Source organism: Lepisma saccharinum, chromosome 27 (assembly GCF_977018435.1).
Source record: "Lepisma saccharinum chromosome 27, izLepSacc3.1, whole genome shotgun sequence".
NCBI lineage: Eukaryota > Metazoa > Arthropoda > Insecta > Zygentoma > Lepismatidae > Lepisma > Lepisma saccharinum.
In genome coordinates this window covers 53,432,553-53,458,819 of record NC_139255.1, presented here as the reverse complement: position 1 = coordinate 53,458,819, position 26,267 = coordinate 53,432,553, and the positions used below count along the sequence as shown (strand labels likewise).

The 26,267-nt window shown below is 38.3% G+C and overlaps 1 protein-coding gene across 2 annotated transcripts; it reads left to right on the top strand.

The window, feature by feature from the left end:
- Nucleotides 1-1,441: 1,441 nt before the first annotated feature.
- LOC145980053 (cytochrome c oxidase subunit 4 isoform 1, mitochondrial-like) lies at nucleotides 1,442-23,957 on the top strand. Of its 2 annotated transcripts, none has more exons than XM_083113040.1 (4): nucleotides 1,442-1,491; nucleotides 10,349-10,551; nucleotides 16,399-16,591; nucleotides 23,676-23,957. In XM_083113040.1, the coding sequence occupies exons 1-4, from the start codon at nucleotides 1,479-1,481 to the stop codon at nucleotides 23,810-23,812; spliced, it is 546 nt and encodes a 181-aa protein (XP_082969166.1). In that variant the 5' UTR covers nucleotides 1,442-1,478; the 3' UTR covers nucleotides 23,813-23,957. The 2 variants fall into 2 exon arrangements, with proteins under 2 accessions (XP_082969166.1, XP_082969167.1); XM_083113041.1 differs by lacking the exon at nucleotides 1,442-1,491 and adding an exon at nucleotides 1,553-1,692.
- Nucleotides 23,958-26,267: the final 2,310 nt, after the last annotated feature.

Genomic DNA, 26,267 nt, shown 5'->3' with positions numbered 1-26,267 from the left:
TGCATACCTCATTTTTGTGTCATAATCCGTAAAATGAATGATTTAAAACGTTTTTTATGTAGTAGTAGAAAGGTCCGTTTATCGGAGAAAATCACGTATCATGCATATTTGAGTTGACAGTTCGTTTAAATAGAATTTTCGGGCCTCCCCGATGGCGCAGTGGTAGCGGTAGCGTCGCCACGTTTTAATCAAGGGGTCCCGGGTTCGATACCTGGTGGAGGCACATAGTGGTTCGGATCCCACTTTAAACTATAGGTCCAGCCTCGATTAGCCTTACAGTGCATAAAGTGGACTTAAAACACCAACTCAATCAATCATACATAGAATTTTCTGGTATTATAAGGATGGGGATTCGCTGGGGGAGGGGGGAAAAGTCTGTGGGGCAAACCATCGCCAAGGCCCTTACCAGTATTTTCTTGACGGAGGGGCTAAATCCGAAAACGTGCATGCGTTGCCGGGTGTGGAAGATGCCGTGGTATTTGTAATTCAACACGGAATTTTGAAGAAAGAAGGGGAATGCAGGACGTGGAAAGTTAAAATTAAAAGAATTCCGTGTATTTTCTTTAATCGAGAAAAACCGATGTCCGTATATGCTAAATTGAACGAAAGGAGTGCTAATGGAACCTAACCTAACAGGCTTAACCTAACCTAGTAGGCATACCTCGGCCCCGTGATGGTTCGTGGGGCTATCGTGAATTTTTGGGCTAACGTCAATGGTTTTTGGGGCTAACGTCAATGGTTTAATAATTACTCTTTATGTCAAAAATTGAACATTTTTGGTGAAAAAATTTCGTGTTTTTTTTTTAAAAAAATTAGGTATTTTTCTGCGAACAAGACTGCAACACTGCATGCACACTCCAAATCGACAAAACACTGGCACAACGCGCTAACAACGGGTAAGCTATCGCCATATTGTGTGTGGAAATAAGTAAGAACAGTAAGTACTCGTAAATGTAAGAAATAGGCATTATTTTCGTTAGAAATTCATTATTTCACCTAAATAAATGTTCCGCAATGCAGAATAGTACGTTAGCAATGTAAAAAACTGCGAAATAAATCATTGATAGGTGTCTCACGTATAGTAAAGTAGTACTCGACATACATACACACACACATATGTATATGTGTCTGTGCGCGCGCGTGTGTGTAAAGAGGTTACAAAATAGTTGAAATGTTTTTTATTAAGTGTTAGATTTTATTTAATTTTATATTTAAATGTTTCATAGTTCGAAGGGGGGCATTGCCCTCATGGCCTCTCCCCTGGAGCCTGCCATCACCTGTCTAATTTGGCGTCGCGTTTGTTAAGGAGGCTGCACCGATTATAAATAAATTGCGTTTGTTAAGGAGGCTGCACCGATTGCAAATAAATTATATAATCTGCATGATATATTTTCATCTTACTTCTCACACTGACCTTCTTTTCCTCTCACAAATACAGCACTGGACCATTTCTGATGTACAATTAAGAAGTGTGACGTATGTACAACTCTGGTGAGTAGAAAACGAAATTGTATTAAATTTTGAAAAGATAAACAAACCACTTATTTGCAAGTAAAGTTTAAGAATATTGTAATGTCTAATGTGTGTATATTTTTCTTCATTTTGCCCATTCTTGTGTTGGTTTTGAAAATGAAACATATGATCACACGCTGATTTCTTCCGTTTCGCCATCTTGGAGGCAGACTAGGAAAGGTAAGGGATCAGCAAGCGGCATATATTAAAATAAACTGTCTTACATAATGAAAGTTAAGAAAGTATAACATATGTATCAAATGCACCCGTGTAGATATCTGATTTTCTGTGGTAGTTAACTTTTGCACTTAAATCAGCTGGTGCAGCAGTCTTAGCACGATATTTTACCTGTTCAAGGTAAAGGTGAGATTAAGTAACATGTAATTGGTATTCCGGTAAATCAATGATCTTAAAATCTTGACGATGTATTAAAAATTGCAAAGGTAATATAAAATTAATGTCAGTTGCATAAAGAGCTATTTCCCAAGATGCTACTATTCCAATCTGTTTCAAGAGTGAGTTGCTTTTGTTCCACTACTGTATAAATTTAACATGTTTTGAATGCAATTTGCAGCATTCGAAGTTGTGTGGAACATATATTTGATAAGGTCAGAGTCATGTTATTTCAGTGCATGGTCCACTGTAGCCAAAGATGAATAGAGGTGCAGGGGAACGACTTAAGATGACCGGACCCCCTCCGATTGTCTTCATATTTGGCATACTCACTAATTGAGGCCTCCTAATCACGAATTTGAAGTTAAAAGTTGTCGGAAACTTCTAGAAATAAACGAAAATAAGTCGTTAGTTTTCGGAATGGAAACCGACGATTTTCGCGAAATATTTTGTTTCACAAGGAAATATATATATTCCTGATACTACCACGACACCAACTTTTAACTATGTTTGCCTAACCTAATCGAAACTAACCTAACCACACGTCAATGGTTTGTGGGGCTAGGGTCAATGGTTTGCAATTATTTTGCAATTTCTAGACGTTTCCGACAAATTTTAACTTCAGATTCGTCATTAGCAGACCTCAATTAGTAAGTATGTCAAATATGAAGAAAATTGGAGAGTGGTCCGGTCATCTTAAGTCATACTGGTGCAGGTTTAAATTCCTGGGAAGAAGTGATCTGAATCGCACATGAAATTTAGCTTGTCGAAGATTACCGGACGCCTCGATTTAGTCAGGATGGTTGCAGTATCATTCTGAACTATTTTGATGTGAAATGACCCAACTTTTTGTTAGCACGTGTTGAGGCAGGTTCTTCCAATTCTTTTTATGAATCGCTACCCGTTAAAGTAATTTGGGTAACAGTTCCAATTGTTTTATGATTTTTTTTCAAATTCTCCTAGCAGGACGACTAATTCTGGTAGAATTTTGGCAATCATTGTCAAACAAAATTTGAACCTTCCTCAAAGTAATGAGCACTGTTTGGATTTTAAAAAATCATTATGTTGAAAAGATAACTTCAAAATTACCTTACGCAAGCATGCACGCTTCTCATGGACTATGTTTTATCTGTTGACAAGCAACTTAAGTATCGTAGACTAGTGAGAATTAATGTAGAAGTAAATCAGAACCTTAGTCGAATGCATTTAGGGAATTTATTTGGTAGATAAGCCGGAGACACATTTAACTCGTTTAATTTCAAATAAAATTAATTTCTACTTACCTCATATGCATAGCGGAACATTTTTCAACTTTGGATCACTTTTTTTTCCCATGAAAAAAGCATTATTTTTAACATTATAATTATTTATTGGTCGTTGCAAATTCGGCAGGCAAATGTTGACTCATGTTGTCTATCGTAAGCTGATATGCTGTATCGTCAGCTGATGTACAGTGTTTCCAAACTTATGAACCGATAAATGCCGCACAAACTATTCACAAAAGGTTTTTAAGCGAAAATTGATCCACAAACCATTCACGGAAGGTTAGGTTAGGTTCAGTTAGGTTAGGCAAACATAGAAAATTAAATTGGAAAAAAAATCCCGCTCGCACGTCATCTTGTAAAATTACCGCGTGGTTGCTGCACTGACAGGAGGTTAAGTAATCGAACGCATGGAACATTTGATTCACGTAGTCGACGGTAATGGTGGCAGGAGCTATTGTGCAACGGAGATGCATGAATGACTAACAATACCTTACTTACAGGCCAAATAAGTTGCACGATTCGAAAAAAAAAACAATTTTCGCGGCTTTAGAAAGTCCACAAGAACTTCATAAGTACTTCCATAAGTACTTTCTCGTCTTTTCTCCTGTACATTTCAAGAAATGTGTCTCCGGCTTATCTAATCGTTACCATTTATTTTAATGCTAAGAGAACCAAACGTGGCCTGCCTAACCCAACCTCGAAAGTATATATTGAAGAAAATCTTAAGTAATCACTAAAACTCTGCAGTATGTGTTAACAGAAGTAAATTGAAATCAAACCATGTTAAAATTGAATTCATAGTATGATGAAATCGCAATAAAACAAAATGAACTTAGGCCGTAATGTGGCTCGAGTTGTAATTCCGATATCTTTTTACAAATGCATTTTCTTACTGCACCTTATATACAGAGCAATTTTCCATCCCTCTTGCATATACTTACGTAAATAACGTAGGTGGGACAAGTTTACTGCCCTTAGCATTATAATGAAGTTCCTAAATGCATCTAGTGTTATCTTATGTTTTGAGTAGGAATTTATGTTTTATTGCCTTTCCACATTTTCTTCGTCTCAAGAGTTTCCAGAATTCTTCCAAGTAGAGGCAAAGTGTGTTTCAGATCCAACAATCCAAGTGAAGGCCTATTCTTGATTAGGTTATTTGAACTTAACAACAAACAAATTGTCTACCACACATGTAAATGACCTGCTTACAAGCATGGCCACTTGCACAAGCTACTTTTTTTTTTTACAAAATAATCGCGAGGACTTTAAAATCTGCAAAATAGTTTTTGAAACTCATTTCTGTACACATTTTGAGAATTCTATCTCTTGTCTCCATATTTAATGTTAAAAAATCATCACACTATTGGAACATACTATATCGCAGCTTGAGCACTGAAATAGATACAGACACAGTTATTTGTTAGTCTTCTCTGTCCTGTGATTCTTTTTCTTATTCTGAGATTTAGCTGATTTCCATGGCAGAGGGATTAGCACACTGGGCTATGAAGCCAGGGGTCCTGGGATAGAATCCAGGCCTGGGCATTGGTGTTCTTTGAGTGTCGTTTCATCAATTTCATCATATCACCTATCCTCATCTTGGCTATTAGCCAAAAGTAGCCGAATGGTGAAGTAAAATAAACCAAATGAATCAATCATGTTTATATTTGCAATTTTTAACTTACTTCTAAATAAAAAAAGGCCCAAATACATGCTCTGAAAATATGGTAACCTTATTTCAGTGATAACTGCTTTCTGTGAATAACGTGATTTTTTCATAGGTGACCTAAATTCGGAATCACGAACCTTCATTCCCTCTGTAAACAAACCGTCTCACTTCGAGTAACGTATCACTCTGCGTCAGCTGTTCGTGAATGCCATGGCCATCATATGCTGTTCCCTGGCACTTCACCCGATCTTAATTTTACATACCGTGGAAAAACGTATTCCTATTTTAACTTATACACATTGAAGTATAAGAAATTTTCGAGAAGTGATCTTGCATGTTCTTGTTCAAGAATGAACGTATTTTTATATGCCAAAAGTTCCATTTATCTGACACAGAGTTTACAGTTCCCCTTCCCCCTCCTCTTTCATAGGGTGACCAGACACACACATTCAAAAGAGAGGACAGAACAGGCAAAAAAAAGGACAAAGTCATAAAAAAAGAGGACGCAGCAAAAAATAGCAACACATTTGCCATTACTCATAATTTTATCAATATCAAATATTAATGACACTTTCTTACAGAGACTTTTCAGGTAATCTCTTTCAATAACTTCCTCTTATATTTAAGCAAAGAAAGCAATCTCGGAATCTGTCATTTAACAAATGACAAAGAAAATCTACAATTTGAAGCACATATTTTTACTCCTTTTCTAATTCTTGGATATTAGAATGAAATATCCCCACAAGTGAATACAAATGTAAGAAGTAAGATTACATCTTTAACTTATTTCCAAACACCGAATTACAATTTTTAAGTTATTTACATTGGGTAGAGAAATATGATTTTAATGCCATGAACATTTCTATCACTCTCTCAACAGCAGGGGAAAGTGACAGCCACCTTACAGTTTACCTCATATTTGTTTCTTCCTCCATCCTTTAAAAGCTGGATATTTTCTTGCAAGATAATTGTTGAATTTACACTTTCCCTTCGTTATTTCATGAAAGTAAATATTACTTAATAATCAAAATTCTCACTACGCGATTCTGTATCATGTATGTATAACTCGAAAAGGAACTGGCCGATCCCCGTGGTAGAGTGGTTAATACACCACGTCATAATGCCAGTGGTCACAGATTCGAATCCCAGCCTAGGCATGAGTTTTCTTTGCGAGTGTCCCTTCATCAAAATCATCATAGATCGCTCATATCCATCTTCGCAATTAGCCAAAAGTGGCAGAAAAGCGAAGTAAAATAAACCAAATCAATCAATCAAAAAGGAACTTAGCAGACTACATGCGTTCCAGCAGTCTCAGAGGACGAAACAACGAGTTAGAACTTAGAATAATAGTAATGTTTAGGGTGCCGAATTTTGACTATTTGCCATTTATATTCCTTCATATAGGCTTCAATGTTTATAGTTCGTTTCATGGTGTTTCTAGTCCTAAAATGCATTTTTATAGTGCCTATAAATGCCTATTTTGATTAATCGTGCCCAAAAATCGCTATTCTTCAATTTTTGCATACTTCAGCTTTTTTTACGTGCCTTTGGCTTTCCGTAGATGGAAGAATGTAAGGCTTTGTTGATGTTGTACTGACTGCAATCTGGTATTTACCAGATTTGAGGGTCTCAATTGATTGGAACATTATTTCAAAATATTCTTTTGTTACAATGGTGCAAATTGTTTTTTCATTTGTTCAAATTCACACAGTAGTTAGCACAAGCTGTTTTCGTGAAAATTACTTTTCCTCGCAAATGTGAATTTCGATCAAAAGAGTTAATTAATATTAATAGTTTGTTATCGTATTTTTATGGATAAACTAAAGTGTTAATACGTGGGTGACACTAAAAGTTTTTAGATGCGGCAACACTGATTGCAGCAATACATTGTTTCTAGGATATGTTGAAGTTAGTAGTCTGTGAAGTGTGATAATGCTGCAGAATTTATAGTTGTTAATTGTTGTGTGCCAGAAATTAGTCAATTATTGTCATGTGTGTACAGTAAAATGGATTTAACATGGGAGCACTTCAGAGCAATGATTTTTACGATTTTCGAGGAGGTTTAACGCAGCAGCAATGTTAGGAAAGGCTCCGAAATGCATTTCAGGCAGTAGGAAGCCCCATGTCGTGCGACTGTGTTTAATTGGTTTTTAGAATTTCGACGTGGACGTCAGAAACTCAGTGATGAATTACGTGATGGTCGTCCTGTGACAGCAACTTCTCAAGAAAACGTCGACAGAGTGCGTCGCATGATAGAGGAGGATAACCGGGTGACATATACAGTTATTAGTGCAACACTGGGTATTGGTATGAGTCAGGTTCAAACGATCCTGCATGACCACCTTGGTGTCAGGAAGCTCTGTGCCAGATGGATCCCACACCATCTTACTCAGGAGCAAAAGCAGGCACTGGGTCATATGGTGCATGAAAATGTTGGACAAATTTAACCAAGGACAATCAAATGCAGTGTATGACATCGTAACAGGTGACGAAACTTGTGTGTACTGTTATGAACCCGAGAGCAAACGACAGTCGACGCAGTGGATCTTCCCGGATGAAGACCCACCAACAAAAGTCAGGAAGGGACGAAGTGTTGGCAAACAAATGGTTGCCACTTTCTTCAGTCGGATGGGCCATATTGCAACAGAGACGTCAGACCGTTAATGCTGAATGGTACACTACGGTTTGATTACCGGAGATCGTACGGAAAGTTCATGAAAAATGCCCACAAAGTTGCATTATTGTGCATCAAGACAATGCACGCAGCCAGACAGCAGTACGAACAATTGAATTCTTCAAAGCCTCCAACATAGAAGAAATGACTCATCCTCCTTACAGTCCCGACCTCGCCCCTTGTGATTTCTTCCTGTTCCCTAAAATCAAGGATACATTACGAGGTTCATTTCCTACTCCCGAGGAGGCAGTCACCGCCTTCGTTCAGTGCATTCAAGAGGTGCCTGCAGATGTGTGGTCCCAGTGCTTTTCACACTTGGTTTGAGCGGATGAACAAGTGTATCAACTGTCATGGAGAATACTTTGAAAAATTATAGCATTCGTACTTTTGGTCTCCAGTGTTTTACTTGCGCGTGTCTAAAAACTTTTAGTGTGACCTATCGTACTAGGGGTGTGCAGGACATTAAATCCTGACATTCAGGATGGGAAAAATTTACAATTTTCCGAAGCTCTGGAAATCTCAAATTCTACGTGTCATTATTTTGGCATTTCTGGAATAAAAACTAACAATTTCCGATAAGTTCCAGGCACGGATGCCGGACAAACACCTAAAAAGGAGGACATGTTGGGACAAAAGAGGATGTCTGGTCACCCTACTCTTTCAGTAGACAGCGCCAAAGTAAAACTTACAAGAGAGTGAGAGAATCGTTTCAATAATTCAAGCCTTTTGGTTTTGTTGCTACCCCTTCCACCAAATTATTGCCCAACATTGTGGACATACAGTGTATTGTTTTCTCCTTTGTGCAGTGCAACAAATATACTGCCCGTTTTAGCGGAAGGTAAACAAAGATAAGCCGAGGAATAAAAAGAGATTGTTTATATTTCTTTCTGTTTCTCGTGCACTGGAAAACAATAATACTATAATAATCACATTAATTACCCACGTCTCATGCAAGTAATGTATTTTCTTACCTTGATTCAACAGTTCCTTTTTGAACTGGAGGAATTTTTGGCGCTAGACAACAATATCGTCCCTATCAATGAGTGATGTCAAATTTGCTTCCCCAAAACGAACTCAACGTGCCACAAGAGGCGATTTAACGCCAAACGGGTATATCGTCATAATCATTATTAACATTCGCCAATATCTTCTTCACAGTGGACAGCTCTTTGATTGAAAAGATACGAATGCACCTTGCACCGTATTGCTCTTATCTCAAAATCGGTGTACTTGTTTATGCGAGCAACAACGTGTTTCAACGTTGTAATATATGCAATCATCACGTATTATTATTATAAAGAGAAACCTTTAATGAAAATATATTTTAAAAATGTATAATCCAAAGTAATTTACACGTTTTTCATGCATTAACGTACTTTTATAGAACTGACTACATGCTGTGGAAGAAATCCGTTGATAGGCTGTTGCCAACCTCAATACTTCTCACTAAGTCAAGTATGTCGAATGTCGGCATGTGATAGTGTAATTTCACATTGCCAGTGAGGATGATAATGTGAGTGGTGTTCACACTCCGGAATACTTTTGCAGGTGAAGAGGGCGAGTCGTGACGATGAGGGTGAGGGCAGGCCGTCAGGGTGGGAGAGGTTGAATTAAATGGAACACCTCTCAACAAGGGAGAGAAAAAGTGGCAATCTTTAAGAATTCATCCCAAATGTAGGGTACAAGAAAATGTGGCTGCCTCAGAATATTTGTGTATCTTACCATCTTCTTTCCCAACTTTTTTTTTGCCAAGGACAATGCTTCACTAAGTTGTCATTTTAGTTTCCCTTGGTGTTTGGCTGCATAAACCAGCATTTTCGATCGGGGTGACAAGGACATACCAGTGTGTTTTCGGATGATGCAACTTTAGAGACGATGAGGTACACTCTGGATGATACTGGAACGTGTAGCATTGAGATGTAGATTGACCACGTTGTGACACACACATTTGTCATTTGTTGTATTTATTATTTTATTATTTAGCGTCACTTCCGTTTTTGGCTAATCCCGACTATGAGGATGAGTGATTGTCAGATGAAATTGATGAAGGGATACTTACAAATAACATCTGTGCCGGGATTCGAACCAGGGAACTTCGATGGTGGGTCTGAAAGTCTGCCACCAGGCAAGATGTACATTTTGATTTTTCATTTTTTACGTACGTACATTTAACTCCCAACAGGTCATCAGTGTTTATTTTCATAAGTTGGCAACACTGTTAAGGTACACGTGCTTTTGTTTACACAAGGTCTTAAGTTCTATGATTCCCACTTTAGTGTGTAGAGTGATTGACTAATGATCTCACTGCTGAAATTTCCAGGCTCAAGCCATGTAAGTGTGGTTAGCCAAAGTGGCAAATAGGTGAAGTATAATTTTAAAAAGTACAATGCAAGGAAAAAAAATTATGAGATAGTAACTCAATTCATATTCTCAGCTTATTGGGACCTGAGTTCGGATCCCAGATCTTGTTATTATTTGGCAAAACATTTTGTAGTACATTATATAATGTGATGTAAGCAACTTTAACATCCACGTTTTTTTCCCCTTTTTTCCCCTACAAGTGACAAGCCAGATACTTTTAAGTTTTAAGTACTCAGTTAAATTTTTTTCACGTATCAGAAATGCCGTACGTAACTTCAGAATATGCTGTTGTATAAATACAATCAACATTTTAGATATTTTTTTATTTTGATGAAAGAAAAAATGGACAGTTGGTTTTTGCAGTTCTTAGAAACCAGACTTTCACATTATTTTCATATTTGTGTGTATTTAGAATGGAACGTATGAAAATGCAGATTTGTCTGTTACAAATTGCTAATAACAGTTCCTCTGTTGCAGATAGCCAGTTCAAAATGCTGGGCGGAAAGTTACTACAGGTGGGGCCTTTGCAATTCCAACAGCGAGCAAATATGTACGGACGAAGTCGGATTGGGAATCGTGAAGTTGTAGGGTTTGGATTCAATGGGCAGGCAAATTATGCAGATCGTCTAGACTTCCCCTTTCCAGCAGTTCGCTTCAGGGAAAACACTTCAGATATCCAGGTATGAAAGTGACTGTTTTCTCTTGTGGCAACTTTATTAGTAAACCATCACTATGATGAAATATGTATTAACATTGTTTGAATTTTGAAGAATCATCACAGAATTGTGTGATGGTCCTGTGAATCTGCACAATATAATTGTATGTTTATTGAAATTATTAATTTCATATTATACAAATCACTTTATATTAACAGTTCAAAAAATGTATAATAATTACTTTGTACAATGTTAATCATGTTTTATGTTATTTATTGCGCTATACGCTGCATAAACAAGATATTTGGAACTCTAACGTTGCTATAGCAATGAGAATCAATAGTGATTATGTGGTAATGTGTGTGACAATAATGGAAATATAGGTAATAGTGAACTGCATATTGCTCAGTTATTTCACTAATATATAGACCCATAGAAGTTGTATCTTCACATTCACGTTTTAGTTTCAAATATTTATGAACGAAATATAATTGTGCAAATGATTGACTAGTGAATGTCTGACTAGTGAATGTCACAATTGTAACATTTGTTTCTATTTGATTGTTGTCAGTACAAAGTTTATGTATTTTTCGAAGTACCTTAGCTCATTTATTTTAAGACAGGCTAATCATTGTTACAAATATTTCAATGGTTCATGGGTTGCGTGAGAGAAGTTACATCGATGGTTGTGCACGGTGCCAGAGACAGGGTTTTTAAAAATATGCTAAGTTAATGGTCTAAATCGTCAATAATTAGGATTAAATCTTTTCTTTCAACAATTGAGATTCTACGTATAAAACTATAAAAATTGAAATTCTATAAGAGGCAATGTTCGTTAGTCTGTCACGGAATGGCAGACCAGATTTTCAGTAAAAACCAGTAAGCCTATAGTCGCACATGGACTCGGACAGCAAGTGGCTTCAACGTACCCTCCCTAGCAGCTCGAAGGTCGTACTAACACTGAAAACAAAATCATGATGTAAAAGAGGAAGGTTAGAAACTCGGACAGACAGAGGGAGAGTGTTGAAGAAACAATCATTGATAAATAACTACGTTAAAACCACACACCCAGAACTAGAGACCATGCGTGACTAATGCAGGGTTAAAAATAACTTGGAATACTTGTTGAAAATAAGTTTCTAAATTAATGTCCCGATTTTGTAATTTTGATATGATGCACATGCATTTTGTACACAAATCAAGTTCTGTACATGTGTGTAAACCCATACTGAACAGGTTTTTTTCTGATTACTTACATTTTGTGTATTGAATTATTTTTTGTTTCATTCTGCTCCAATATTTTTCTATGTGAGTAGGTAAGGTGAGTCAGGTCAGGTGTGGTGCTCTTAGCATTATAAGTATGCTCGTGTGTTCTTGCGGTGTAACTATTTATATGCATTTGCATTATTAAACTTAGGTTTAATTGCATTGGTATTTCGACACTTCCTCTCATCTACTTCGCATGCGTACAACATTGTCCATACAAAAAATAATGCTCGAGACAGTGGCGACTTATGCCATGTCTGAAAGGTGCAAGACGTAACTTGAAGTGGGTATCCTTTAAGAATGGTCTCACAGTTCAGTCTTCAAGCCTGAACTGGTAGCAAAAAGATATCTGTTTGGCGGTTACGCGGAGATAGGTAATTAACTCTAATAAACTTGCTTTTCATTTTTCCGCATAAATTTCTTTTGCGATCGATTTTGCCACCCAACTGGTGGCTTTGTCAGGCATGTACTGACTGCACTGTACACGCCTGACGAAGCCACCAGACAGGTAGTGAAATTGATCGCGAAACAAATTTCCGCGGAAAAATGAAAAGTAAGTTTATCAGAGTTAAAGCAGACATGTATATGAATGAAAACCCTATGAAATTGCATAGCATTTTAAAAAAATTCTTGTGCTTATATTACACACAATAGAACTACTACAACCAACAGATGGACTTTTGACTTTCATGTTTTCAGACAAGTGAATGAGTGTAGTAAGCAAGTGTGCAATGTCACATCACAGTATGCAAGATGGCGGATCGTACTCGGAGCATGTTTTTCCTCTCCGCAAACTGTGTCATTGTTCTTCTGGTGTTATGTTATATTTGTGGAGAACATCTTCCTAGTGTGTCAGTGTTGAGTATTGACTCTAAGTTTGATGGATGGAACATGGGAAATAGGAGCTTTTTATTTCCTGCAGCTGGATGTGTACCTGGACACTCTGCAGCCATGTCGCGGTCACCGACCCAAGGGGAGCAACCACGAGCAAACCGTCGCCCGGCACTTTCACCTGCTGTGCCTCGCGCTCATGTGCGGTGACATCCACCTGAACACCGGCCCCTCAAATCAAAATGAAACTGCTCTTTCTGTATATTATCAGAATATACAAAGCATAAAAAAGAAGCTCTCTGATTGTGCTATAAACCTCAGTGAATTAATACAATATGACTGTTTAGTTTTTACCGAGACCTGGCTGAATGATACTGTGAGTGACGCTGAACTTCCGTTCGCCAAGAACTTTAGTATTTTTAGAAATGACCGCCTAAATCAACGTGGGGGTGGTGTCATGATTTGTTTAAACACGAAATGGAACTGTAAACTATGTGGTGATCTAAGTCGAGCCTGTAAAATAATTTGGGTGGAAGTTAATATTTTGAAAGGTAAAAAACGTATTCTTGGTGCCTACTACCGTCCGCACAAAAACTCTCCCCTGCATATCCTTGAAGCTTGCAGGGATTCGGTGTTGGCAGCCATGAAGTGTGGAAATGTCCTATTGTGTGGGGACTTCAATCTTTCAATTGATTGAGAAACTCCAACCACCGGAAGTGCAAATTGCTCAAATGACAAATGGTTTATCAACACTTTCATACACGACATTGGTTTGAAGCAACATAACATGCACAAAACACGAGGTGAAAGTAATTTGGACTATGTGCTGGCAACACTGCGAAATTAAGATAACTCCACAAAGGAACTTGCTACCCTCAGACCATGCCTCTCTAGATGTCGCTGTGCACCTCCCGTCCGCTGACAAGGTCAAGAACCTCCAACCCCAGAATGGACCGTGCCGCCTGTGGCGAAAAGCCCCCTGTAATGAAATTCGCACAGCACTAGATGCCTACCCCTGGTTTCTTCTGGAACAGGAGGAGATCAACGACGCCGTGGAAATGTTTGTGGAAGTTCTGCATGCTGCAATAAATGACTTTGTTCCCACTAAGAAAGCGTGCTCTGTGAAATACCAAAACAAGAAACAGGCTTGGAGCTTGTGGAAATGGTGCCCTAATGAACACACTTATAAAATATTGTGATATTCGGAGGCACTCAAAAAATATATTCAAAAATAAGTATATTGATTATGTAAATAACTTAACATCAGAGTGTATGACTGATCCAAAGAAGTTCTTTTCGTTAGTTGATTCAAGAAAGCAGAACCCGCGTGTGCCAATGGAAATTGTGCATAATTCTACCACCGCTGTAGGAGATGACAGAGCACAACTTTTTAATGTGGTTTTTCATGAAAATTTCTCCTCAGAGACAATTTCTCAACCTTTTCCTAATGTCAAGTCTGTCAGTTCACCCACTCTCTATTCGATTAAAACCTCGCCTGAAGAAGTAAAATCTCTCCTCTCCTCTTTGCCGTTGCACCAGTCCTTAGCCCCTGATGGAATTCCAACAATTTTTCTTCGTAAAACTGCTGACTCCTTCGCTACCCTCTGTGCCTCTTACTTAATAAGTGTTTTTCTACAGGTGTGTTTCCCGGCTTGTTCAGACATGCCAATATTGTACCTATCTACAAATCTGGAGACAAAAATTCCACAAATTTGTACAGACCGATCTCTCTTTTGTCACCTCTCTCCATTGTCTGTAAGAAAATAATCAAAGACAGGTTGCTAAAGTTTACATCTCCCCTTATAAATACTGCTCAGCATGGTTTCCTTCCAGGCAGCTCTTGCTTGACCAATCTATCGGTATTACTTTGTCATGCTACTCAGTCTATCTCAAATAATTCCCAGCTTGATGTTATATATTTGGACATTTCAAAAGCCTTCGATAAAATAAATCATGATCTCCTTCTTCATAAATTACAATCCAGATTTAACATCCATGGGAAATTTCTATCTTACTACAAGACTATATGAGTGCACGAGAGCAGCGTGTCATCCTTCCTGGCACCTCTTCCAGCTTTCTTCCTGTTTTGTCTGGAGTTCTCCAAGGGAGCATCTTAGGCCCACTTTTGTTTCTTCTTTACATGGATGATCTCCCCGACAGACTGTCCTCTCTCCCTATAAATATACTTCTGTTTGCCGATGACTGTAAACTCTTCACAGAAATCTCATCAGAACACGATGCTTTAATCTTACAGCAAGCTCTTACAGAACTGCTTGTGTGGTGTCGCCAGTGGAAACTTCAGTTGAATCCTAAAAAATTCTCCTGCCTCATCATTTCCCTAAGAAGGAACAAACTTGATTCTGCTTACTATCTTGGAAACAATCCCATCATAAAAGTTACCTCTCAAAAAGATCTCGGAGTTATCATCGACGAAAAACTAAACTTTAATGAGCACATTACGAACACTAAAAGAGCAATGCGTCTTCTCGGTCTTCTGTACAGGTTCACTGAAATCCAAAACCAATCATCAATCAGCATATTTTACAAAGCCCTTATCTCCCCCATTCTTGAATACTGCTCTCCTATCTGGACCATGGCTTCAAAAACAAATCTTTCCCGGATTGATTCTGTTCTCAACTTTTTCCTCGCCATTGCTCGCCACAGAATACCTTCTCTGAGTCACCTTCAGAAAACAGATATTATGTCTGTCTTCAATATCCAACCATCACACACTCGTCGCAAATTAGCAGACATGAAATTCTTGCACAAAATCATGAATGGTAAAAGTAAATCTGAATTTCTGCTCAACAAATTTCATCTACGTGTTCCCACATGGCCAACCTGCAACGTTAAGCTCTTCCACAATCCCACCACAAGGCTCTCCCTTCTACAGCGGTCTCTTTTCTACAGGCTTCCTCACTCATAATAACCTGCCTCCAAATGTGACATATTCTTGCCAGAACAAAGTTTTAGACAATTGTTAACGATGTACGTATAATTTTGATTTGTTTTCAGTGCCATCTTGTACTCTATTTTGTTGTTGTTGTTATTATTTTCCTGCTCTTACTGTTTCAGTGTAAAATGGTCATTCAGTACTGTACCTGAAACTTTAGGTAAAATAAATTAATAAACATACAGTATGCTACCGGGGGCTTCCCTGATGGTGCAATGGTAGTGTCGTTGCCTTGTAATCAAGGAGTTCTGGGTTTGATACACGGTGGAGGCACGTAGGTTCTAGTGGTTTGGATCCCACTTTACAATCCCGATTAGCCTATCTGTGCATAAAGTGGACTTAACAATTCAAGTTAATTGCTAGTTTAATGGGCACTTTCAATCTGCACTAGATTACATCACTTCCGTCAAGACTGTGTTTCAAGCCTACCTTTCGGACACAGGCTGATGGCCATATTTACTTGGAAAATATATTTTTCTGCAATTCCTTGCAAATTATGTTCCGCATCTTCATGCCACAAGTTAGTTTCTCTGAACTACAAACTTACTTCCTTAATAATATTCAGTATTATAAATGAATTCTGCATTCTTCTGTACAACTTGTGAATGGTTAGCACATTGTGCTACTAGGCCAGTGGCACCAAGTTGGAATCCCGATCCTTCATACCATCACTCATCCCCAGCTTTGCGATTAGCCAAAAATGACAGAAAGTGAAGTAAAACATACCAAATCAATTAATCCTGTACAACTTGCAATCATTATGTAATCAAAATTGTAATCATTTTAGATCCATAACTGAATTTCTTCTTTCCTGCACACAGGCTCTGAGAGAGAAGGAGAAAGGTGACTGGAGGAAGCTAACATGCGAAGAGAAGAAAGCTCTCTACAGGGCCAGCTTCTGCCAAACGTTTTCTGAAATGAAGGCTCCTAGTGGAAAATGGAAGTCTATGATGGGAGTGGTCTTGGTTGTAATGTCAACACCGTTATGGGGATACATGTTTATGAAGAAATTTGGTAAGTTAAGCTGTAGGGTAAACGCATCTGCATTAGGGATGGCCAAATCTGGATAAAATGTTATATGGTGCAACGGACAAAATTCTTTATTGTATTGGCAATAGTGACACCAGTCTCGAACATCAAGTTGCATTAAGTAAAATCCTTATTGTGCAGGCTTTCTGCCAAACAAGCCACAGAGATTGCGAGTCCGATACGTCCTCTAGGAAAAGTCAAAGGAAAGATACCATCTTTCCCTCGTTTGGTAAACAAAACAGTTGAATAACAGGATGTGGCCTAGCAAACGCAAGTGTGAGTTAATCTGTCATTAGAGGAGACGAGGTCAGATAGCAATCGCTGGTGTCCTCACCCAAGGTCTCCACATGCACATGTGTTCACCCATCCCCTCCACGTGCATGAAATTGTGATCGCCCTGATAGCTTGTCCTCTGAAGGGCAAGACAGTAGGAAATGGACTTAGGCGAAAATGGCCACTGGAAGAGAGAAGGTTGCCTGAAGGTTGGGGCAAGTATCGAGACACACTGACTGTTGTTGTATAAAAACCCTCCCTTTTAGGAAACTGCATCCTGTACTAGGGAAATTGCTGCCTGACGCTGATGGTGTCGCATCTGCCAATCTTACAATCTTAGGTAAAAAAGGACTTTACTATATTCTTCTATAGTATGGCACCTTAGATTATCTCAATTCAGTTACTTGTAGACTTAGAACTTAGCTCTTAGGACTTAGAGGTTGTAAGAGGTTGGACATTATGCTATATGTGCATTACTGGTCTTATATATCCGAACTTAGGGAATCTTGTGTGAATGAGAAATAAACATTAGAAAATGTATTATTGAGTATCCATGAACCACCCTGAGCTATAACCTCAAGTAACGTCAAAGCCCCCTTGGCGTTGCAATGGATATCGGATATTCTGATATCCAGATGTACGGATTATCCAAAATGTCCAGATATCTGAATGTGTGCATTATCCAGACAGTTTTATTTTTTATTTTTTTTTATGGCCTATCCACATATTGTTTTATTTGTCGTGTTCTTATTTGACTGTACAGATTTTCTACAAGTACTTAATCAAATCTTTGCAGCCATCACTAATTTGCATATGCCAAGATTAGTGCTACTGGCTTTAGTAACCAGTGGCAGCCATTACTTCGCTGTGGTCTGAAAATATCTTGTACGTTGTGAAAACTGCTCAATTTCTGTTTCTAAACCCAAAGGTGTATTGCTGCAGCAATGCAAGCCTTCAATCTATTCTGTGCAAGATCCACTTGACTTCCCAACAGATCTCTTACTACCATGTTTCCCCAACAAGTCCCTCTAAATCTTTTGGCCTGAGTTCCGATTGCTTAATTCTGAATTTATCTAGGCACACTGGCATTTTTTACATGAGTCTATTTCTAATAATATCTGTTAAGTTTTAGTGGAAGGAGCCTCAACATGAGGGTGAACAACCTCCGGATGGGACATTTTCAAGCACACTTTTCAAACTTGCCATGAAGTGCAAAAAGAAATATTTTTCAAACTTGCCATAAAGTACAAAAATAAACATATAGCTCAAGAACTAATCGTTGTAGTGGGATGATTTTTTTTTTTTTTTTTTTTTTTTTTTGGAAAGCCTCAACTTGGGAAAAAAATGGAAATTACACATTTCAAAATAGTGTAATTTTGAAAATTGAGCCTCTGCTCCCAGGTCCCCACTGCACTTCTAATTGTCACATGTTGTTAAAAGTATTTTTTGTTGACTTTATATTATAAAAAGTGGTGTTGAAGGAGTTATAGCGCTCTTTATAAAATATATCCCGTAATACTGAGCGAAACAAATAACTTTTTCAAATACACCTTGTTAAGAATAAACTCCTCACAAAAAGTCTGGAATATTCCATTTGTCGGGGAGAGAGGACATGGGCAGGGCGCATTGCGGGTGGAATGTAGTTGGAAACATGAGAAAAGAATGCAGGCAGAACACCATGTGATGTACGTGCATATCTGGGCAACAGCTACAGGGTGGCGACAGACCTGGAAAACCGGGAAAAGTCAGGGAATTTGAGGTGTCCAAAAAAGTCAGGGAATTTTGTATTGATTGATTTTTTTTTTGAGTTATCGTTATAGATATAGAGAGAAACAAAGAAGGAAAGAAATTTCCAGAGGGGCAGTACGTTGTGTTAAGCTTCTAAATATTACGTGGAAAATGCATTGAATTATATATTTTTTCTTGTCCGTGTTGGAGTAGTAAGGGGACAGAACTGTCAACAGATGGAGGGGATGGGAGCACGTGGCGCCATCCGATAATTGTCGGACATCGTAGTAAGGCATTTTCTTGGACAAACTGAAGGAACATGGAAACAAATAGGCTCAATTGATACATGCAATATTTGTCGAGTATCGCCACCCGACAAAGTATTTCTATACAACATGAAACAAGAAATTGCATGCATGGCACTCTTATGGGATTGATTTTTGTTGGATGTCTTTGGACTGCAACATCCAACAAAAATCGCATGCAGATGGAATTTTATTACTCTTCTGGCTCACTTCATCCTATTTAATGTAGCAGTGCTTACAAAGGTTTTCTTTCATCATCCTGACGTATTACTGGTTTCACACAAGTTAACATACGTTTACAATGACATTGCAATATTCTTAGATATCAAGGAGAATCCAACAAAACGGGATATATATTGAATACTATCACGAAAAAGTAAAACATAAATCTGCATTGGTGAAAGTTATAAAAATTGGCAAGTGCATGCTCCCAACCTCAAATTTATTGCAACACTAGATAGCTCAGTCGTTAGGGTGTCTGACTACCATGCCAAAAGCCCCGGTTTGATCCCTGGCGGGGGAGAACTGGGATTTTTTTTACCTGTTCAAGCGGCTCCGACACCCACTCAGCATCGTATAAAGTGGGTACCTGGAGGAAACTCTTGGGGGTAAAGGTAGCTAGGGGCGTGGTGCTGATCACATCACCCCAACCTTCAGCCGTGATCAAGAAAGTTTGGTACCCTAACTCCACACCCCCTAGATACCTTCATGGCTTAGTGCTAAGCACAGGGGAGCACTTTACTTTTGCTTCCTCAAAAATCTGTTCCCAACATATCAAACTGTCATGAAAATACGTAGACCACGTGACCTACAATTTAAAATAATAGTTTAAAAGCACAATGGAAGTATTAAGTTTTGGTATATTTGGCAGAAAAATGTTCTAAAACAAAAACGCTAATTTTGGGAATGTAACACTATCAAGTCAGAAAAAGATAATGTCAATATTTGGTGCCATAATATATCGGTATCTGTCACATGAGATTTATTGATTTACATTTTTTGGGTGCATCGCCACTTATGGTCATTATGCAACTTTCAGTATATTCAGGGAAAATTCCATTATCTAAAAACCTTACCTTAAAATTAAAAAGGGGGTATGGAACATAACTTTCCCAAAATAACTTCCAAGATATCAAACTCTCTCTAAGAGGTGTAGGCCATGTGACTTACAATTTGAAAGAGTAGTTTAAAGACACCATGAAGGTATAATTTCAGATATTTGCTAGAAAATGCGCTAAAATAAAAATGTGAATTTTGGGGAAAATAGCACCGAAGTAGTAATTTATTGGATTAGTAACAGTGAGTTCTAACGTAATTTTCGGCATAATCACCATTGTTGTTCTGGCACTAAATTTTGTATGCTCATGGCATATGTGTCTGACAGCAAAGACTGGAACTATCTCTACCGCAGTGTAGCTGTCAAATCCTTGTCCTGTCAGAAACTTCTTCAGTTGAACAAAGATATGAAAGTCGGTACATGCAAGTTCAGGGCTGTATAGGGAGTGGTTCAAGATCTCTCCCCTGAAGTGATGCAAAGGGCCCGCGTGTACTCAGCTGTATGGGCTTGTGCACATTCGATTGGCCTTCTGTGAATTGTCTGCACCATCGTCTGACCATAGTATCACTCACGACGTCCAGTCTGCACACCTCACACGATTGCTGGTGGCTCTGTGCCAAATTCTGAGCGTTCAAAAATCTAATTTCTACACGTAGACTACATCGCAGTCAGTGGGAGACTGTATGAGAGCTACAATCTTAACCTAGAACTGTCCTAAAACAGCTGAATCGCGACTGTACCAGATTACAGCTACATGCCACTTCTTCCTGCCTGCATGTGTGTGTCACTCTCTGACCACTAGTGCTGCGTACAATCACTGTTGGCGCTTTTTTCAGGATGCCCCTCGTATATGAACTTTCAGAAGCTGTAATTAACAGAGTATTTCTGTTTTAATGTGTGGTTAGCTAAATCAGGTACCTACACAATGCAATTCTATAAATTCCTACATACCCTATTCGTCAGCAATAATGGTATAACTGCATGTTGTCAGTTTCACAGTACTTCACTTGGATATACCGTACTGAAGCAGAAATCTCATTGATAATGTAAGGAAATATGACACTCCTTTTGTACAATTCAATTGTTTCACTTATATCCAAGAGTTAAGTTGTTTGCTTTACAGTGAAGAGAGAAGTAGCTTTATTCATCAAAAAATGAGTCTGCACTCACGGTTCTTGCAAGAAGCGGGTTCCAAACCTCAGTGGAAATATCAACATATAATACCGAGGATATGGATAAGGAGACTGATAAATTACAAAATGAATTTCTTAATCAATCACTCTTCACTCTTAATCTTATTTAGTCGTAACTTTAAAAATAATCAAGTATTTTATTTTAAACTTACTGCGTATGATAAAATTCCGTAATCCTTCCCTAGCTTGTGAATTGTAATAATTTTCCCAATTCACTATTTTGCAGTTTGAATTAAAATCATAGAGAATAGAGAAATTAAGTTATTTTCTTAGAAGATAATATTGGTACTTAACAAATCCATACCTGGATCTGTATTAGTTCATTATTTCCATTTGCAAAAACATCGATTTAATTTAGTTTGTAATTGTCAGGGAAAAATGTAAATTTTGTCCTGGAAAACCTGGAAAAGTCAGGGAATTTCATTTCTGCTTGTTTGAAGCCAATCTGCAGCTAGCGCCATCTACAATGTGGTACAACCTATCAGTACCGGCCGAGTTTACCTGGCCGTCACGCAGCATGTCAAATCCAGTGTCTTCGAAGCAGTGCAAGCGTTAAATGGATATCTGGCGTTAACGATGGTGATAACACAGTTTGATCGCACCAGGATTGTGACATTGTTGCAACAAGGGTGTACACAGGCGGAGGTTGCACGTGTGTTCGGGGTCACCCAAGGAGCGGTATCCAAAACATGGAAACGATTCAGGAACACGAACAGTGTTTCAGACACGCCGAGAAGTGGTCGTCCAAGAGTGACAACACGCCGTCAGGATGCATACATTACTGTGACTGCACGCCGAAGGCCAATAGCGACTGCCCGGGAGTTGCAAAAGGACTTGTTGCAAGCATCCGGCGTTCGTATCGCGACCCAGACTGTGCGTAATCGTTTGCATAGTGTCGAACTAAGGTCATATAGACCTCTTGAGACGTGTGCCACTGCGACCTCACCATCGGCGGAACAGACGAATATGGGCTGATGAACATCGTAGGTGGGATGTGCAACAATGGCGGAATGTGATGTTTTCCGATGAAACAAGGATCTGTTTGCGGCCTGATACGCGACAACAACGTGTTTGGCCACGTCGCCAACGCCACGGGAGGCAGCAGCATGTGCAAGAAGTCCATCCCTTTGGTGGTGGTGGAATCTTGTTTTGGGCAGGTATCATGTACGGGCGATGGACACCTCTCATTCCACTGCAAGGGCGGTTGACGTCTCGATGCTATGTGGATGAAGTGCTACGGCTTTTCGTGCTTCCATTTCGCTACCAGTATGGTGCCGACTTTGTCTTTGTGGACGATAACGCACGTCCACATCGTGGAGCACCAGTGACCAATTTCCTGCAGGATGCTGACGTTCGTCGTATGGATTGGCCAGCACTCTCCCCATACATGAATTGCATTGAGCATGTTGAAGCAAGCCATTTCACGTCGTCCACAGCCTCCGCAATCACTGCCAGACCTCATCCAGGCTGCCCAGGTTGAATGGGACCGTCTCCCACAGGATGCCATCAATGCACTCATCTCTGGGATGCCACAACGTGTGTGGGAACTGCACAGTGCAAGAGGCCATACACATTATTGAGGGACTCACTTTATGTGTGTCACACACTGTGGCCGTTTTGCACAGTTCATAGAGAAGACGTCTTTTCCTTCCCTTGATTTTGGTTGTTTTTCGTTCACTATATTTGGTTGCTTTGGTGAACTTGGCAAGCTGGCATCGTCACTTGTCCTCTATTTTTGCACTTGTCCTATCACAGGGTGTATCATTTTTGCTACAATAAATGTCTCTGTTCCCATTTCTTCACTTTCTTGTTATATTCCAAACTTTTTGTGAGGAGTTTAGTAACAATGGATATATTATTTTGTAATTCAAGTGTGTTATCCCTTCATGTATATAGTAATGGACAAAAAGACAAAACTGTCGGGATATATCCCATCCAACCTAAACATAAAATCCCTACGTTGAATATGAATCTTTTTCAGAATCTTAGTGATTATTTACTGCACATGTTCTGGAGAAAATTTTTTGCACATCTTAAAGTTATGCTTTAAGGCTTGCCTAGAACTTTGGCTGACACCAGGGCAGCTGTTTTCAAATTTTCCTCTTATTTTGAAACTGCTATGATGTTCCAAAATTTGAAAAATTTATATACGCTTAGTATTCCTTCTAGAACATTCACTTGAATCATCATGTGGTTTGCTTTCGCTGTTGTCGAGATATTATCTACAGTTTAATAGACTTACGTAGCCACAAAACTATTGATAATATCTAGGCAAAAGCTAAAGATTCACATCAGTATTCTAGAAGGAATTAATTCTAAGCCTGTAGTTTTTCAGATTTTGAAAGGAGTGGAAAATTCAAAAGCAGATTCGACCAAAGTTCCAGCCAAGCTTAATGAGTACCCGATATCTAATGTTCTGAATGGCATATCTGTATTTGAAACTTTTTTAAGATCTTGTTCCAAATGCGTTGCTGTGTGTCACTCACTCATTTTTTCTCCATCTCTCTCTCCAGTATATGATAAGGAACTTCCTCCATCATACACGCAAGAGGCCATTGATGCTCAGGCGAAGAGAATGGCTATCCTAGACGTTAATCCAATAACAGGCATCGCCACCAAGTGGGATCACGAGAAGGGCCAGTGGAAGTAAGAAGGATAGCAAACTAAATATGCATCATATTGACTTACGATGCATCTTAGTTCTAGTTTTCTAGCACCAAAAAGGAAAAGAATGGACTGAAAGTTGTGTACGTTCCATGTGCTTATCCTAAAGGCCAAGGTTTCTTTTTTTTTTTTTTTTTAAATTATCAATCAAGTGAACAGTAAGAATGGTTTGCCCATTGCTTTGTGCCATCTTGCAATAATGGAATGGTACAGACATTACATTGGAGGATGAAACATTTGATTGTCAGATGAGAAAATTTAGCAGTTTACAGAGTGTAATTTAAAATAAAAAATGTATATTTTCTTTTCCATGCTCACTTTGTTGACTAATCCTGGATGATTTATGTGTACAGATTTTGGTAGTTACAAATAAAGTTGAGAAATCCACTAATGTTTTTTTGTTGTTTTTAAGTTTAATTACCTTAAATCTAGAACTGAGCCGAAACAGATACTTGAAAATTGCAATAATTAAAATTTGTTCAAAATATTGATCAATATTTGTGTTCAAGCAGCTCCGGCACTCACCCAGCGTCGTATACCTGGAGGAAACTCTGGGGGGTAAAGGTGGTCAGGGGCATGGTGCTGATCACATCACCCCCATCTTCGGCTGTGATCAAGTAAGTGTGGGACCCTATAGTGTCTCAACCTTAAAAAGTCAGTGAAAGTAAATGGAGTACTTCCCTCTCTCTCTAATACATGAGTTTTGCCAATATCTCTGTCCTTCTCTACCACCGCTGCGTTGCGAGATGTTACAAAATTTACAAAATGTAAAAGTCAAAAACTTCAAACAGTGAAATCATTATCCTGTAGTTTTTTATGCTCTATTTACTGACGGCATTATATAACCTGTCATAAATTCATGTGATCTGAATTATGCAATTTTGCAAAATGCTTAATGTGTATCGCGACAAACCGAAAAGTTTCTCGCTAACCAACTTTTTCATGTTACGGTCTGATGAATTATACAAAATATCCAATGTATATATATATATAACTCTCCTCGTAAGCAAATTAATTTACTCTGGCAAAGAATATCATATCTACAAACACCATACATCCCGTAGAAAAAAAACAACTGGTCAAGTTGTTCAAGCAGTTTGTTGGCTTTTGAAGTATTTACTAGAAAAAATTAAGCATTTTGCAAAATTGCATAATTCAGATCACATGAATTTATGACAGGTTATATAATGCCGTCAGTAAATAGAGCATAAAAAACTACAGGATAATGATTTCACTGTTTGAAGTTTTTGACTTTTACATTTTGTAAATTTTGTAACATCTCGCAACGCAGCGGTGGTAGAGAAGGACAGAGATATTGGCAAAACTATGGAGAGGTCGACGTGAGCAGCCTGAAGAAGGGTGCAGTTGCGTCCCGAAACGTCGGAATTACCTAGATACATACTTGCAAAACGTAAGTTATTAATATTTTTATATCACATTCTGTCATATTGACAATGTTACCGATAAGCGAGTGGCAACAGAGGTGTGTTCCACTTACAGTAAGTATTGCATTGTTTTCTTGTGAGTGAAAAAAATAATGGAAGACATTTCAGTCGTACTGAGAATAAAAACATCTCGTTGGTCTTTAAATGGTGTTCCGTTTCCGCATTAAGGAGGTTTCCGCCTTAACCAGGTCATTTTCAGGTATAAAATCCGTCCGTTCTGGGGACTTTTTTTTCTGTATTTACAGGTTTCCTTCTTATAGAGGTTCCAGGATATGCAGTTTTTACTGTATAAAGCAAAAACTAAACAAAAGCTTATACATAAATAAAACAATTTCAACTATTTTGTATTTTATTGACATCTTTAACCAGTTAGTAAAGGAATTAGTTTGCAAATTTTGAAAATATGTGTTGTATATTTAAAGTAACAAATTAATTCCTTTTTGTGTATTTAATAATAATGTTTTCTTAAAATTTTTAGTAATTGTATTTTATAGTTAAAAACATTATAAATATCCATATCATAAAAATTTATATATATATATATATCTGTGTGTGTAGAATATGATCTTCCTACCCCCACCAGTCTTCATTGATTTTACACCCTGGTTGTACTTATGGTTTATAATCTTACAAATTACAGTTCTGATTCTGTTATTATTAGATATTAGACAGGCAGAGAGTGTCGTGAACTCTGAAGCATATAGCTACACATAAAGGGGACTTTGCAATCTGGGCAGTAGTAATGTGATTCACTGCCAATCTTCTTGCCTATGGCATCTCTCACTCTGCTACACATTCAAAGCATCAAGCTGAGTAAGGTGGTGCTTCCAAGTGGATATTTACTGTACTTCATGGCAGAGAGATTCTCGCGAGTTTGTACGGGATAAAAAAAATGAATGAGAAAATGTAGTGTGGCCCGATTATACTCGGGATAATACCAGGTGAGGTGGTTAATAATTCTTAATTTCGTCGCTGAATGGTGCTGGAAGCAAGGGT